The sequence below is a fragment of the Pezoporus flaviventris genome, unplaced genomic scaffold, assembly GCF_033815535.1.
Source record: "Pezoporus flaviventris isolate CSIRO_AGI_PZ_B2104156 unplaced genomic scaffold, CSIRO_AGI_Pfla_v1 ptg000002l, whole genome shotgun sequence".
NCBI classification, from domain to species: domain Eukaryota; kingdom Metazoa; phylum Chordata; class Aves; order Psittaciformes; family Psittacidae; genus Pezoporus; species Pezoporus flaviventris.
In genome coordinates, this window is record NW_026892550.1 from 75,427,081 (window position 1) to 75,440,779 (window position 13,699).

General features: G+C 40.9%; 1 protein-coding gene across 1 annotated transcript in view; it reads right to left on the reverse strand.

The window, feature by feature from the left end:
• The window catches only part of WRN (WRN RecQ like helicase), a 45,933-nt gene that overhangs the window by 29,168 nt on the left and 3,066 nt on the right, over positions 1-13,699 (reverse strand). The window contains exons 3-11 of the mRNA XM_061463839.1: positions 13,446-13,561; positions 11,573-11,718; positions 8,743-8,891; positions 6,261-6,410; positions 4,236-4,308; positions 3,206-3,308; positions 2,257-2,668; positions 1,514-1,594; positions 225-375 (exon numbers count right to left, since the gene is read on the reverse strand). Coding sequence (XP_061319823.1) covers positions 225-375; positions 1,514-1,594; positions 2,257-2,668; positions 3,206-3,308; positions 4,236-4,308; positions 6,261-6,410; positions 8,743-8,891; positions 11,573-11,718; positions 13,446-13,561 — 1,381 coding nt within the window. The remainder of the gene's footprint in view (positions 1-224; positions 376-1,513; positions 1,595-2,256; positions 2,669-3,205; positions 3,309-4,235; positions 4,309-6,260; positions 6,411-8,742; positions 8,892-11,572; positions 11,719-13,445; positions 13,562-13,699) is intronic.

Below are 13,699 nucleotides of genomic sequence, written 5' to 3' on the forward strand. Positions count from 1 at the left end.
CCATCAAGCATACATAACATCTACCTATTATGGCAGGGTTCAACTATGTTTTGCCGAGAACACCTTCACATTTTCATCCTGACACACAGACAAGCACCTTTCAAAACCCAGATGAGCTCCAATTTTTGCTTTAAGAAACCAAGCACAAAATGTCCATGCCCTTCCACACCTGCTTGACAGTAGATTTTTTTTTATTTAATCATGCATTATAATTTAAAACATACCTGAACATTCCTCCTCTTCTTCCTCAACACCTTCATCTTCATCACCATCACCATCTAGTGAAATGTTCAACTCTGTTTCAGGAATTCTCCCAGGTTTATTGGGCTCTCTTCCACTTAAAGCTCCTTCAGCATCATCTACATCTTCTAAAGACTAAGAATCAGGAGAAAAAGTTGTTTCGGAGCATGAAAGGCAGATAACAATGCACGTCTGAGGTAATATGATATAGGGACATACGAGTTTCAAATTGCTTGTGACATAACTTAGATCTATCAACACACAGCATACAGAAAAGCAGAGTGGTCAAACTACTTTATCAGTAGCATGCAAATTCCAAGAGCCATTTCCTGGATACCAATAACACAGCTTTTGTCTCTTCACTGCAAAAAGGTCTTTGAAGTTTTGAAGACACTAAAATCTGTTGTTTGAGAAAATCAACAGTTGTGTTTTTTACTTAAGCAGATGAAGGCACACATTTGATTGAGGCTAGTTAAAAAGCAGAAAGGATGGCATCCCAATGTCATGTTACACTCACGTACTCTAACAAACACTAACAAAACATCTTCTATTCAAGTTAATGTTTTTGACAAAAACAGCATTTACAGGAGATTGACATGCAGCATTAAGAGCCATCTAGATGAGACCTGGTGCTTCCCCCCCCCCCCCATGACCTTTGAGTCTTGCATCCTAGCAAGCTCTAAGAAACACACTTGACTACACATGTGTACAAGCACACAAACACATGCAACTGCTCTGGTGCAAACATTCAGTCATTTGACTCCAAACACATATATTATTCTGGAGAATCCGGAGAAAAGCCAGGGTAAAGAAAAATAAGACTCAGTATCTGTATCTTCTTTTCAGGAAATCTAAGTTATACCACTAAAATCACATGAAGAAGCCTGCAAAACATGGCTACAAAACAATTTGACCTACAGCCCAGGTTAGCAGCACCTGTAGCACACGAACTGCCCTGTCAGCTCAACCACTTGGACAAAGGCCTGAATGCATGACAAGTGCAGCAAGACCAGTTTCTACACAAGCAGAGCAAGTGAGTGGATCAGTCCAAGCTGGTATAGTCAAGATACAGCAGAACACAAATGACATTGCAGTCTAACACTAGTAAACTGAATTCTTCACATATCCACATGTTCATCTGTCTTCTGTCCACCTCCTATAAGCAGAACAATTTTGCTTCATATCCCCTTCCCTGAACTACACTATACTCCACTGTGACCCAAGAGCATTATCATTACCAGGAAAATTAAAACCAAACCCCTGAGGCACTCACTTTAAGCATCTCCATTTCCAGTTCTTCATCACTTTCAATGACACAGGAAATATTTTGCTCATTGTCTGTGGAGCACACCTCCTAAGAAAAAATAAATTATTTTATTCTTATCAGCAAAGTTATTTCTATTTTACCCACAACCTCTCAACCTTCTGTAGATACCGTACACAATTTCTCTGTATGCTTTTACTTCTCACCAAACTAAGCACAATATTAGTCTCTGAAGCATGCCCATAAAAAAAATAAATTAGAAAAATATTACAATGTAACAATGCCCTGGAGGAAGGGACAAAACCAGTAGTATCATCAGGTGTGAAACACTCGGAATGTAAGAAAATCAGAATGTGATTTAAGAGGCACCAGTCTACATTCAGCAACCACAAGGATTGCTGTTTACAGATCCTTTAGAAAAAGATCTGCTTTTTATTCATGACCAAGTCAGAGAGCTCAAGTGCAGAATTTCTCTCCATCCTGCCAGAAATTATTTGGTAGCATATTAGCAACTGAAAGAGGAAAACTAATTAGATGATCTAGAGCTTCTGTACTCAGAATCCTTCCAAGCCCCATGACTGAAGAGCAGCTCAGTGCTTGACTACCCCCACAGGTATTTTCCAGACTGAGCCCTTCTCCCAGCCCTGTAATAGTCTCTCAGGAATAGAACTGTTAAAAATCTTGGGGGAATTAAGGACGAGATCACTTCCCCTGCATGGGTGTCCATGATTAACGAAGGCTTTTTCTATTACCTCAGCTGCAGCTTCCTTGGCAAATTCTTCTGCAGCCTGACATTCCAAGACCTGAAGTTCCTGCTCAGTAATGTCTAGTGATATGAAGTCTTCTCTGTACACTTTGTCCTTAGAGCTGGCTGCTGCAGCCCCATCTTCTACAGCGCTGCCTCTCTCTGCCTCTTCTTCTTTAAGATGTTCCTCCCAGAAGCCAGCTAGGGTAGCATCAGAGCAGACGCTGAAGTCACCTTCAAGTTGTTTAGCTAATTCAAGCATTTCAACTTTCTGTGCTTCAACATTTGCTGACTCCGCTTCAAGATTTACTGGGCTTCTGCCAGAGCTCTTCTTCATTACAGAAGGACAACCTGAACCAAACAGCGTGCTTCTTAGGGCAGTTACATTCTCCGATATGTCAGCTATTATTTCTGCAGCCCTAGAAAGTAAAACAAGAGAGCTAAACCAAAATGATAAAAGCAGTTACTACACATCTCAGCCACAAGCAGAACCTGAGTGTTCTACCCTGTTTCTCCAGTCTGTCCAAAGCTTCTCTCATATCACTGGCACTCCACATCTGTGACGATTAAATTTCTTTACACTGAAGACTATCTGTAAAGACCCTCTGAAAACACTGTTTGTGGTACTGCCCCCACACTTACATCAAGCCTCCAGGCTTCTAGCAGTCAGTCATGTGAGAATCCTGACATATTTATGAAAGGTCTTGCTGTGCATTTCAGCAAGAACCAACAGATTCAGCCAAGTTCAGTGTCAAACCCATTCCAATTAGACCAGTGAAAACCTCTGTTCCTACATATAAAGACAACGTTTTCCCACCAAGTATAGAATGCTTTTACTTGGAAAAACAGAGATACTGCTGCTAACAACCATGCATTTTGTTGCGTGAAACCTCAGGGATCAAGACCAAAACATTTTTATTATAGGTAAAGGAGAGACAAGCTGGCAAAAATCTAACCTCTGCATATTTTCAAGTTGCCCAGAAGAGTCAGGGATGCAAGAAACCAGGTCTGTTATTTCGGCAGCTAGTGAAGTCAAGCGCTCCTTCACACCCATGTCATCTGTAAGAAGTACCATCAGAGTTATTTCACAACAGGTGAGGTCTAACAGCTATATGCAAACAAATTCTATTCAAGCAATTCCAGTTCTACAAGATGTAGAGCTGAAAAGACAGCCTTTTCCAGTGCTTCAATGACAAGTACACACAATGAGGCCAAGCATTTCTTCCAGTGGCTGGTTACACATGCTCAGGTAAAAAGGACATACAACTGGACCACTGCTAAGTGATCCTTCCTCAGTATTTGCTCCAGCTTCCAGGAAAAAGAGCTGCTAACACAGATACGCCAACTAAAACAAACTCAAAAATTTACACCTAATATTAAGATAGTACTGCCACTTCTGGCTGATAGGAAAGTAAAATTCAGCCGGTACAAAACGGAAATACACTTCTCACCTCTTTTTCCAACCATAAGCTACATGCAATCCATAACTTTGCTTATGATGCATGAACTGAACAAGTACTGAGACTTCCAAGCCACTTTTCTAATCAAGTAAATAATGCTAAGCTGCTCTATAAATTTGGGTCCTATTAATACACCTCAAGAAAAGCAGTTCTTCATAACATGCTTTCTTTCTCATGTCTTACCTCTTTTTGAGCTAGATATTTGTCCCTGCATCAGCAAAATTGGTATTAACTCACTGAAGTGTTTCCATATACAAACTGGAATAACAACAGGAATTCTTACCACCTCTATATACAGCAGAAACAAACAACATAGCAAGACTGCATTCCTACATGATGATGGAACATACACAGTATGGTAAACGAGAACATCTGAGAACCTTTACAGTCTGTTCTTTCTCTGAAAGCACTCACCAAGAAACCAGACAATCCTAACAAAGATACTATGAAAAAAAAAAATCTATTGGCAAATAGAATATTTCACTGTACATTGAATGAACTCCTTATGCTTGGAAGTATGATTTACCTCTTCTTCCACAAAGTACTTTCTGGTCACTGTTATTCATATTTTTCAGTTTTTCATAAATGATAAAACCAGCCTGCAAAATAATGACAAAAAATACCACTCAGTACTCTGCATCATCTCAGATGAAGCAAAAACAATAAACAAGAATTAACAGAGCAAACTGTGGCTTGAATACATTCTGAACATCCCCTCCTGATTTGTTGGTACATGCCACACAACCACTGATGGGCTGTCTTACTGCACTGCTCATCACAACCAGGTAATATTTTACAGAATGCTTCACAAAAGGCCTGACTAAGGATCCATATTGTAGCAGAAACTCTTATCTAGACCCCAGCACAGTTATCTTACCAAGTTAACTGCAGAGAGCTCCAAGTACTCAGCTCCCGGTTTCACCATCTGCTCCACTTCATGCAGATTTAATGTAGTGCTCCAAGAGAATAGCTATGAACCTACTAAGATAGATTCTGTGTGCTTAATATTTCTCTTGATATGAAGAGTAAGTTCTAACAGGAAAATGCAGCCTAAATCCAGGAATGTGCTAATTAGGCTATCCATGTTAACAAGAGCATCTTAAAGAGGGAAGAAACAAGTGACTGCCTTGTGTTTTCCTGTGAGGCTCCAAGAGGCAAGTGAGGTGAACAGAGCATAGCAAGAAGGAGGCACTGCCTGGAAAAATGCTGGTTACAGCAGCAGCACCAGGCACCAAAAAAAAAAAGAAAAAAAAAGAAAAAAAAAGAAAACCAACAACAATAAAAAAAAAGAAGAGAAAAAAAAAAAAAGAGTTCCTTTCGTTACTGGTTTGGGTCTTAACAGGTGCTAAACTAGAAAATGCAATCTTTCCTGAGTCAGAACAAAAACCAGAGACCTCTGTCCCACTTTCCTTCCAGTGTCTAACCTCAACACAGAAATAAAAGCCTGAAGGTACTTTATTTTGCTGCCATAAAAAATCATCTTGTCCCAGGAAGCAGGCAGCACCCAGCAGCACAGTGGTAAACCCCCTTCACAGAACTGCAGGAAAAGAATGCTCTTTCTGAAACTGAGGCAGCAGACACTTCTACAGAGCTACATAAATCCACATCCAACTACATTACTCTTTCTGGTAATCCATACTGTGGTTCTGCTACATTAGCCACTAGAGGAGGTTGTATTTCTTCCTAGTTGCTTATTAATTTTATCTCACCTATTATATTTAGAAGGATTTTGATTCACAATCTGCTCAAGAAAGATGAGCAAAACCCCCAGCAGAAAACACAGCCAAAATTGCTAACCAGCTACAGTTAATACCTGCAGAAAAGGGAACCAAAAAGTAATTACCCACTCTTCACTTCCATAAGTGATTATTGCATGTAAATACACACCAGACATGTTACACCCATGTGGGATAATCATACTACAAGCATTTAGGCTTTCTCCATAAAGATATATATAAAATTCACCCAATGGCTCCATCAAAACTCACTTCCCTGAAGTGATAACTTGAAGCAAGTCCAAATGGACAGACATCCCTCAGGAGGACTGTTGGTGCCTGGGTAACTTGGCACATTCAAAGCACAGCAAAACTTCCAGGAGCTCTGCTTCCTGGAAAAACTTCAATAAAAAGGCAAAACTTGGAACACCATGAAATATTTAGAGGTAAGGACCCCATGGGAGTCCCAAGGCTGCTGTGGAATGGTGTTTCTTCCATCTACATTCAATTTTCTACGTGAAGCATTCATCACAGTATCCTCTTTCAGTGACTCAGGTAATAAAACAGGCTAGCGTAGGTACAAGCAGCACCATCTTCAACAGAGAAGATATTATGACACTCAGGATGAACACTGAGGTTTAAAAACCTGAGATAAGAAACTAGACAGCAACATATCTGGTGGCATTTCCACCTTTAAGCATCCCATATCCACAGCAGACCTCATGGTCTTCCTACGTTCACTGTGTTCTACAGCAGAAAGCCATTAAAAACTGCAGCTAACAGCATGCTAGAGAAGACTTAACATGAGTAGAACAGTGATCTCTCCTTGTACGTACATAGGCATCTGTGGCTGCGTACAATTTTTGCTCCTCGTTGAGTGGAAACTCTTTCCAGTTACTACAGCGGACAGACTTATCCTTCAAAAGTTGCTTGCCAAAAAGGTGTTTTACCAGACCATTTAGACTCCAGATCTCCTTACACCTCAGCTGGGGAAAGAAAACAAACAAACAAAAGGATTTTTTTAAAGGAGGAAACAATTGACCCAACAGAGTGTATTCCTCAAAGCAGTAAAGTGTACTTAATCCCTCCTTAGAAGCAAAGAGCTGTGGGTTAGTCAGCACAAACTAGTTTCTGAAAGCAGTAACTGTTTCTCCAGGCTTAAATCTTTTCTCATCACATTAAAAGGTAGTTTAGCCATTTGCAAGCTGTACTTCCCTGCCCTGAAACTGTATTGCTAGAGGACAGAGCTACATTATCAAGCTGGAAAAATTGCATTAGGGCCAGGTGAGTCCACACAATGTGAGATGGTACTCTAATGCTACCAAAAATATCTGTACAATGTAGTCTCCAGTTGATAAAGCCATAGACTTAAACAGTAACCCCTCTTTCCTCCAGGATTTTTCTATTATTTCCCTTTTCAAGTCAGAGAAATTCCATATCCAACACTAGGAAATTATTTAATATAAACACAGGAGTAATCAAGTCTTCCTGTGTTTTGTCATCTTCCGCAAGTCTGAAACCGAGCACAAGCCAGAGCATGCCATTTAGACCATGCTAGCCACTACTCATCATGCTGCGAAGCAGCAGTGCATCAGAAGTCTCCAGAAGTCACCCCACCACACTGCAGTTTTCAATTGCTTTTGTAATCCTACTTGTCATCCACAGTTGCCACATGCAATTGTCTTAACAGCCAGTTTGGGAAACTTCCCTTCAGACCCTGAGGATTCAAGACTCACAGGCACAGCTCTCCACTCTTCCAGCTTGCAACTAGTTGCAAAACATGCAGAACTGCAGCATTATCAACTCATTCCTTTAAACCTAGTCTAAAAAAAATCCCAACCAACTTCTAATTTTAGGTTCCCGCGGCCCTTCCCCTGCATTCTGCCATTACATATAACCCTATTTTGTTCTCTCAGGCTTCTCTTTCAAGTTTATTTTTGGTTTGTTTTCTCTTCACCAGAAGATCACGTTGCTCATCTTCATAACAAATTATCCTGGAGCCCAACACTAGGATTAAAAAGGGTGAGGGAACTGAACTGAGGAAATGCCTAGTCTGAAAATAAACAGCTCCTATTGCTCAAGAAAAACAGTTTAATTTGTACAACTCCCAAGCCGCTAGGAATTGAAGCTCCAGGTTTCAATTTCAGTTTCAACTCCAGCGCTCATAAAGAGAGCACTGCCTCAAATGCTGATGATACATTACATAGCTATGATTTAATTACACAGGGCACATAAAGCACATAACAGAGAAAGGTATAAGTAGTGTTATTTCTGGGCATAAATCTGTCCTCCACCAAGAAACTACAACTGCTGCTACCATCCTACCAAACAAAATATGCACAGAAGGAAAGAAAAGTACATAGAAAAGCCAAGTACAGGTGAGGAAAAGCCTTGCATATACCAAAAGAGAAGCTTTAAGGTACATATTAGAAATAAGCATGACAGTGTGATTTGGAAGATAATGAGCCTTTTCCTCACTTCCTTATTAAGATGGTGTTTGGAACACTCTACATGGAATGCTACCTAACCAAAATCCAACTAATATGAATTTCAGGGTGCACCAAACTCAACACTAGTTCTGAAAAACAGGCCATGAGGCTCTGGAACCTGCACCCACATGAGAGCAGAGGCAACACCAACTTCAGAGTCATGACGAGTCTATGAAAGATATTTCATAGAATCACAGCAGGGTTTGGTTTGGAAAGGATATTAAAGATCATCCAATGCCAACCCCCTGTCTTAGGCAAGGAAACCTTCCACTAGACCAGGTTGCTGAAAGCCCTGTCCACTGATTTCTAGGGCCCTAGCTTATGTGATCAACAACTCCACTTGAAGGACTTGAAGGAAGACCTTGGTGCTTGAAGGACTTGAAAGACCACCAAGCAAGCCATGGCACAAGAACTGCCTCCCTTTGAACAGGCATCAGTCTTCACTGCCTCCACAGCATTTCTCACATCTTAAAGGTTCAGCCATTGCTGGGATAATCACACCATTGCCATCAGAACCCTGACTAGACATAATCTAGTACTAAGGAGTACAGAAAATGCATCTGCAGCTGAACTACCTTTGTAAACATGAGAGTTGAACAGGCAGGACAAATATTCACTAAGAGCTAGTTCACTGAAAGGCAGTACTCAGTTTTGTGGAATTCCTTGAGAGTTCTTTATAAACTTATTTTAAGTTACAACACATGCCTGCTTTTTTCTATAGAACATGTCTGCTATTAGCATTGAGCTCCGTTATGAAGCCAAGGAAGCTTCCTTTTGTGTAGCACAATAAAAAGATCCCTTCCCACAACAAAAGGGTTTTAAGTTTTACCTTCTCATTAGCAACGTCAGCCAGCTCCACAAAGCTCTTCAGTTTGATTTCAAAGTCACTCGTCAGCTTCCACTGATCTCCCTCAACTCCTACGCCAACCTTTTTAATTGTTTCATCTTCGAGCAGTCTTTTGAGTCCCTTGGGAAAACCTAAAAATAGATGAAGCCCAAACACGAGAAAATAAGTACTGGAAGATGCCAGAAAGTCTAAAGGAAATGACAAAATCCTAGCAAAAGAGACATCTGCAAAAAAAATGTGCTTTTAAAGGAAAAGCCCCAAAGTTGCTGTTTACGTGACTGCTTGCACTCTCAAATTACTATAAACACCAAATGGTTATAATGTATCATCTGCAGACAAGCAGAAATGAAACACTGGAAATATATACAAATTCATTCTGCATCTAAAAACAAATCAGTAAGAAATTTAACAACCTTGTTTTGTCTTGGTGATCACTATATCACATAACAAAAAGGCAACCTCTAGCTGAGAAAGACTTCACAGATTTGGATGCTCATGAAACAAGACACAACAACTTTAGCTTTATACAGAATTCCTTCCAGTTTTTGCTATTTCTCATTCCTGGGAAACCATTTGAACCAGAAGCATGGGAAATGACCAGAAAAAGAGATTCTGTGTAAAGACAGTGCTAATACTGGGCTGGTCCAACAGTAGCATTTGGAAAACAGAACTGGCCATGCAGATCCTCTGCCAAGCCCAGATAAGTCTTTTCTTTCTTGTAAGAAAGAAAGATATTCGTGGATGTACACAGATGCGAAGTATTGTATTTTGATTTATCCCTAACTTACGGCACCACAGTCCTGGATCAAAGGCCATTTTCAAGTTTACAGGACTGAATAAAAGCACATACCTTCCATATCTGGTTTTCTGCAGAAGGCAACAACCATAGACCCTTCATACATGAACCAAAACTTTTTGTTTTTTTCTCCCCACCGTGTTTGATTCCATTTAAACTTATGAGCATCTTAAATACATACCTTGAGAAACCCACAGCTGAATACCCTGAATGAGTCTCAAGTAATTCTAGTACCTACAAACATATACTACTTAATATCTGGCTTGGTTCTCATTTCAAATTCCACCTTTTAACTACTGTAATGTGTTTATACACTTCAACAATCACTTTGCATGGCTGGTTTTATTTCATACGTGACTATCTCCACACTTTCATGGCCACCACCGACACACAACACAGACATCTTTGCAACTACAGCCACAATCAGCTACGCTGTGAAGTTCCAGGTCCATTTAAAAATTAGAGAATTACTCCTCTGTGGAGACAGACAGTTGAGCTGACCAAAAGCTTGCAACACACACAGCTGACTTAGGGAAGAAAGGATTTTCACTAAAGAATATAATCAAGAAAACCTTCAAGGATGGCAACTTCCCAGCAAAGGGCATGTCCCCCATTTCTACCACCTAATTTCTAGAAAAGTGACTGCACAAACTAAAAAAGTCTAAGCTCCAGAACTGTACAGAGACTAAACCCTGAGAAACAGGCCACATTTTCTTGAAAGTCTGTAGGAAAAAAAACGACGACATGGAAAATTATCCAGAATCTTCCTGATAAATAGATGCAGTTTTTTCCTTTATACACAGTTCAAAAACTCTCCACTGTCTTCTTCCTGCAGAAAGAAGCATTTCTCCCCCATTACCCCCCCAAAATGGTGGGTCTTACCCAACTGGCTAATCCTCTTAACATCTATGTTTCTGTAGATCAAATATATTCTGCATAATAAGCAGAAATCGGGTGTGGTTCTTGCAAAAAGGTTGACATCTCCATTCAAAACACACCTCCCACTGGCAAGAGCAGAAATTTTAGGAAGGGATTCAGGAGGAAACACCATCTTCTGCTGTAACACACAGTAGCCCGCATGCAGCGGTACTCAGCATTTACACACAAACATCTTCACTTACAGAATCAAAAGCATTTCAGCCCTTGATGATTCTTCCCCTCTTAGCTTTCTTTCCTCAGATCTTTTTCTTTTGTGCCTTTTGTACCTTTCTGCCTCCCGGATTGAATAACCTCCAGCAATTAAATTTTCCACCTCATTTGCTATAAATGACAAAGGATTGAACACCAACATTAAAACTATCACCATTATAGCTCAGCATGCACACCCCAGGGAAATCAGAGACATCCTGCAGGCATAGTTTCAATCTAACATTCAAACCAAAGGTTATAAAATTGCAGCCTCCTTCCCTCATTCCCACAATCCCTATTTGGAAAGCTTGTATTCACATCTATAATGAATTCAGACTCCACTGAGCATAAACCCCTTCTCTTCCCACAGCTGCATCTCACCAGGTATCCAGTGTTCTTTCTGATAACCAGTGTCACAAAACACAGGTATTAGGAACAAAACAGCACAATGGTCATCATGTTTGAGGAGTTTTATTATTAAAGCCAAACTAAGAAGAAACACAGCCTGCTACATTTAGATTCCATGCTTATTTTGACACTAAACAGAAAACTCTTCCTATGAGCAGAGAATTAAATTTTGAAAGCTAAACTCAAATCTTCTTTCCCAAACAGAAAATTAATATTCAAGTAACATAATTTTGCCCTGTTCAGACCCTAAGATGCTGTATGCCAGCACACAGGGCAAGACTTGGCCTAAGATCCACTTAATATCAGCAATACTCAAAGAATAAGCCCATTTATTATAGGCAGGAAAGAGAAGGATGGATTTTTACTATCTAGCATAGCATGAAATATTGGCTATTGCTCAAAGGGTAAGTTCAAACTTAATCACAGCAAACAGAAGGCAGGTCATGCCCTAACAAATAAGAAAGAAAGAAGATACAGTACCTGACATGGAAGAGATGTGGAACAAGTAACACTTCTCCTCAGATATACATATCTGGATTACTGCTATTTTGGCCATTTTTCCTTTAGTATATGATGGTGGCCATTCAATATCAAATCCAACAGCAGACCCATCTGATAAACTCTGCCTAAAAAGAAACAGATACTCTTCACGTTCTTCTAGCAGTATTTAATCTATCAGGCTCAAATCATCTTATATTAAAAAAACAAACAGTTAAGAGCTAGCACATCCCCTTTCACATGTACAGGACATGGAAACCATTTTAAAATCAAGACCATAAGGCTTGCGAAATTCCTGCTGCTCCCAAAAGCTTCAAGAAACATCAAACTTTAGCAGATCTTATCTCATGCAAACAGTACATAGCAAGCTGTGGAAGATTAACCAAGGCTGGACATCAGACACCCCCTTAAGACACTATATTTCTTCCCTCCTGAGCTGGACAGGGGAGAGGAAATATAATGAAAGGCTCATGGGTTGAGGTAAGGACAGGGAGGGATCACTCGCCAATTACCATCATGGGCAAAACAGACTTGACTTGGGGAAATTAGTTTACTTAATCACCAAGTAAATCAGAGTAGGATAATGAGAAATAAAACCAAATCTTAGCACACCTTCCCCTCACCCCTTCCTTCTGCCCAGGCTCAACTTCATCTCCAAATTCTCTACCTCCTATCCATCAGCGGCACAGGGGGAGGGGGAATGGGGATTGTAGTCAGTTCATCACAGTGCCTCTGCTCCTTCCTCCACAGGGGGACGCCTCACACTCCTCCTTTGCTCCAGCATGGGGTACCTCCCACAGGAGACAGTTTTTCCATTAACTTCTCCAGCATGAGTCCCACAGGCTGCAGGTCTTCATGAATGCCCCAGCCTGGGTCCATTCCATGGATGCAGTCCTTCAGGAACAGGCTGCTTCAGTGTGAGTCCCTTTCATGGGACACAGCCCTTCAGGAACAGACTGCTCCAGGCTGGATCCCTTTCATGGGGTACAGTCCTTCAGAAACAGGCTGCCTCAGCCTCAGTCTTGCCAGGAGCCTGCTCCAGCATGGGCTTTCCACAAGGTCACAGCCTCCTTTGGGCATCCCCCTGCTCCAGCATGGGGTCCTCCAGGGGCTGCAGGTAGAGATCTGCTCCAGTGCCTGCAGCACCTTCGCCACTAATTCACCGACCTTGGTGTCTGCAAAGCTGTTTCTCTCACATATTCTCACTCCTCACTCTGGCTGCACTTGTGCAGGTTTTTTTCCACTTCCTAAATTATTTATCACAGAGGTGCTATTACCATCACCAATGTGCTCAGCCTTGGCCAGCAGCAGGTCCATCCTGGAACTGGCTAGCATTTGCTCCATCAGACACAAGGAAAGCTTCTAAAAGCTTCTCACAGGAGCCACCCATTACCAAAACCTTACCATGCAAATCCAATACACAAGTCTTAGTAAACAGCCAGATACAAAAGGTAGAGTAATTTAAACTCCCTTGAAAGCTTGTTCTTTATCTAACCCATTGCACTAAAAGGCAGAGAGTAATAACTTGCATCATTAATATTACTATCTTTTTTTGACACATACAGTCCCCAGTTACGAATTAGCACACACACCTGATTTCTTACAGCTCCTCCTTCTCCATGCTATCTATACTGTGGAAAGCATAAAACCTGTGTTAGAGCCTTTACTGCTTCTGCTTAAAGGGACTGCAAGGCTCAGTAATGGCATCTCCCATAAGAAAACAAAAAAAAACAAACATAAAGACCAAATGAGAAACTAAGCACGCATAGCTCAATGGGGAGAAAAGCCAAATCCTTTCTTGGAAAGGAAACAGCACAAAAGAAAACACAAAGAAAAACTGAGTAAGAGCTATTACCTGATATCTTCTGAAAGGAGGGAACAGTCACTGACTTCATAGCTGTACACAACAGAGCCACGGAACTCTAGGAATGGCAGCCCATCTTCCAAAACACTCCTCTGAAAAGCAGACTTCTGTCAAACAACATTTGGAAGAGGCTGAGTTACTGGCCACAGGAAAGCATCAGCACTACAAATGCTGCATCCAATGTAAACGCTGTGTCCCAGCGAGGCTGGCATCAGTGTTTCCCAAAACCTTGGGAAACAGAACTG